Here is a 3,672-nt window from a genome sequence, read left to right as displayed (position 1 = left end):
CCTCTCTCTCTCTCTCTCTCTCTCTCTCTCTCTCTCTCTCTCTCTCTCTCATTTTCTGTCTGATCCTAGTATGATAATTGCCTAAAGAAAATTTCATTCATACGTTTTTAGTGTAGGCTTTTTAAAACCAGAGTACAAATAGTGTTAAAAGCAATACGTCATCATCATCATTATCATCATCATCATCATCATCATCATCATCATCATCATCATCATCATCATCATCATCATCATCATCATCATCAAAGCGATAACATTATATCATGTTTTTCTGTAGATTTTCCAACTTTTGATATAGACCGGTACCTTTCATGCAATTGCATGTCTGTGTGTCCCCAGGTTGTTCTTGTTACCCCAGTACTGTGGGGTTCTCATAGAGCAGTCTTTGCTGCTGAATCGACGAAGGAATGATAGAGAACGCATTCTCAAGGTAAGTTCCTTTTCTTTCATTCCGAATCCCGCAATCCTCTGGATCGTTGGGCCACCATAGGATACACTCGTCTGGGCAGTTGACTCTGTTTCCGGTCCGTGAGTGTTATGTGATTTTATGTATATAACATTAGATGAACAGAACAAAAGGGTTAATAGCTACCAAAACACGTAGTCTCAAGTTTGCAAAGTAGGAGTTTGAGCAGGCAATAGGTGCCAATGGCTCCTCATTCTTTCTTTACATTATCCCTTGTAATTCAAAATATGCTTGGGTAGATCGCCAAAAGGTTTATGTGTATTTTCTAAAATACACAAAAATCAGAAAACCACGTTTCAGTAAGGCTTTTCTTTGAGACAATCTGAACAGCATAGACCATGAAACGTGTTTTTTACATGTTGTATGTGTTTTGTATGCATTGAGTAAAAGGGAACAGAGATAATCGTGGTTCCCAATATTACTTTAACCTACTAACCAATAATATTCACTGTTTTGTCTTGAAAGTAAGATCCTGTCCGAAGATCTCAAAATATTGGAAAAAGCACCCTAAGTAAATATTTTTATTTCTACACTTTGGTTGTGTATTGGACGTTGTCGTACTTTTTAAGAGGGATTTTGGTTGCGAAGTAGGTTTCTTGAGTTTGGTGCCTCTTGCTTCGCTTCTGAAAGATTTGTTTCTGAACCAACGTGATTTGAAACGTTTGTCGATCTCTCAAACCTTCCCTACTAGTTATCGATACAACATAGGCCAGAAGTCATCAATGTTTAAAAAGCTTATTTCGTACATGGGGCATTTCTGACTGCAGTAATGGCTCTCTTCAGGAATTGGCCTTTTCCGATGACGTGAGTATGGACAGCGGCAGTACGGACGCCACTATCAGACGCCAGAGAGAACACGTTGTGCCCAAGATCTATGTGTGCGCTACCATGTGGCACGAAACTGAACGAGAGATGAGGCAGCTGCTACAGTCCTTGTTCAGGTACAGGAGACCGTTTGTCTTCGTGTTTCTATAATAACTGTAACACAGTTGTTATCGTTGTTCAGTCAGTTACTTTTTCCTGTTGCTGCAGTTGTCATCATTTGTGTTGTAACTGTTGTTGCGGCTGTTGTTGGTGATGCTCTCGTTATGGTGTTGTTGCTTGTTTGTTTTGTTTGTTGTTGGGGTTTTTTTGTTATTGTTGTTGTTGTTGATGATGATGTTGTTACTGTTACTGTTGTTATTATGGAAGTTATCATAGTAATATGGGTTTTTCACTTTAAAGGGTTCAAGACTTTTATTTAGGTTTTGACTTTGCTGATGCTATTTGTTTCAAACCAATATGAAAAATTCGTCTTCCAAGGGAAGTAGAAAGCCATTAGAAACTTTTATTTATAGATGGAAGTTTAATTCGGAGGTTCCGTTTCTTAAATAATTTAACAACGTTGAAAGGCGTATTAAACCCACTCACCAGGGCTTTTTTTAATAGGACATATTGCTCATTTGTTATATATTTCAGACTAGACATTGACCAGAGTGCCAGAAGGAACGCGCAGGATTATTTCAATGTTCAAGACCCGGATTACTATGAGTTTGAAGGTAAGCACAATCAGAATATTAATTACAGTAGGATAACCGGCATCTGTGGTCTAGCGATAAGTCGTTTCGCTGTCGCACGCTGGAGTCCCTAGTTCGATTCCCTATCATAGAGAATCTTTTTCGAGTATCTTGGTCTCTTTTGTTGGGATGTTGTACCCTCTGAGTCTGGGCTGTCCCTGCCAGGCAGTGTCGGAAGCCTACATCCTAAATTATCTAAATTGCGTCCATGGGGGCGTAACACACCTACATTAAAAAAAACCCAGTGAACTGAGGAAAGCTAACGAATATACCCTCAGAAAACCAGCAGGAGCTACAATGACATAGTTGATCGAGTAACACAAGTGGGCACTAAGACTTGTACTCAAATGAACGCTTGTGGTACTTGTTTCCTATCTCGTCACTCTTGGTGCTAGGCCATTAATGCTACGCCTTCAAAATAGGAAATGTGTATTCAGTACGAAGTTAAAACAAAGGCCCCCTGAATCCTTGAACGACTTTTTGCGATTTACTTGGAGTTTACGAATTTAAAAAGCTATCTGACAGCTTCCATGGGGTTATAAAAATATGCCAGTTCTAGACAGACAAACATCTTAATCCCGCTTTTACGCAGTCGTTTGTAGAAGAAAAAAAAACCCAAACAAAATAAGGGCGGGGTCCGTCTGTATTGAAAAGTTTGAGTATCTTTTTAGAACGCTTTTTGTCCAAACTGTGATTTCATGGAAGTATAGTTTGGCAATAAAAATACTAAAGTAGGAAGTGAATTGAAAAGAAAAATAAACAACTGTAGTGTTTAGTAGGATTTTCGACGTAGTTTTCTCGCCAGTATCGCATAGTGCAAGCTAAGGTCTTTTAAAATCAGTTTTCTCTCATCATTGGACCCACGCTCCGTGTCCGTAGACCTTGCGGGGTTGAATAGTTCAAATGGCTTGGCAGACAGCAAAACCGGTTAGGGGGGAATCTTGCCCTTAACGCATGACTGCATGTCGAAACGTCCTTTCTTTTATCAAAATGGCTGAATGAAAGGAGAGGGGCGCGGCCACTGGGGTAGCTGTGTAGAGATATTACAGGTCGAAGTATAGAAGAATAACTCCAACATTTTCGGATAGACAGTTAAACAGCGCTACTGAATTCGAATCTATGCCTTTTACAAGCAGAAATGAAGACAGGCTAAAGTGTGTAGTATTTACAAGAATTGATAAAACGCGTTCACGTTGACAGTGACAGTGTTCAAGTTGCGAACTGAATTATATAACGTCGAACGCCTCGGAATGCTGCTAGTCGGCTTTGGTGCGTGACCGCTGTTCTGCTATGTACACCCTTAAAAATACTTAAATACGCTTTCGGTTCTAAAGGGTATCAAGCGAATTGCCAACTTGTTTGTGAACATAAAAGAGGGGAGAAGAGGTGGGGGTTTTCGTGGGGTTTGGGATTCCTGGTCTTTTGAATAGCTTCAGAAAAAAAATAGTGTGTGCTGGCGTGTTCTGAAGAGACTGAAAGCAGAGATTATTTTTCTGTCTTTTTCTTTTTTTAAATTCAGCAAGCTGAACATCCCACGCAAGTCGGAAAAAAAATCAAGCTTTTTATATAGTGTTTAGATTGGTTAAGTTACAACAAAATACAGACAAAAACACACATGCGCTGGTGCACACGCACACACACACACACACA

General features: G+C 39.7%; 1 protein-coding gene across 1 annotated transcript in view; it reads left to right on the top strand.

Moving 5' to 3' along the window:
* The window catches only part of LOC101864665 (chitin synthase chs-2), a gene marked incomplete in the record, with an annotated part of 76,643 nt that overhangs the window by 53,364 nt on the left and 19,607 nt on the right, over positions 1 to 3,672 (top strand). The window contains 3 exon segments of the mRNA XM_013085801.2: positions 340 to 430; positions 1,250 to 1,407; positions 1,925 to 2,004. Of these exon segments, the coding sequence (XP_012941255.1) occupies positions 340 to 430; positions 1,250 to 1,407; positions 1,925 to 2,004 (329 nt within the window).

Source organism: Aplysia californica, unplaced genomic scaffold (assembly GCF_000002075.1).
Source record: "Aplysia californica isolate F4 #8 unplaced genomic scaffold, AplCal3.0 scaffold00016, whole genome shotgun sequence".
Lineage (NCBI taxonomy): Eukaryota > Metazoa > Mollusca > Gastropoda > Aplysiida > Aplysiidae > Aplysia > Aplysia californica.
This window is presented reverse-complemented; position numbering and strand designations above follow the sequence as displayed.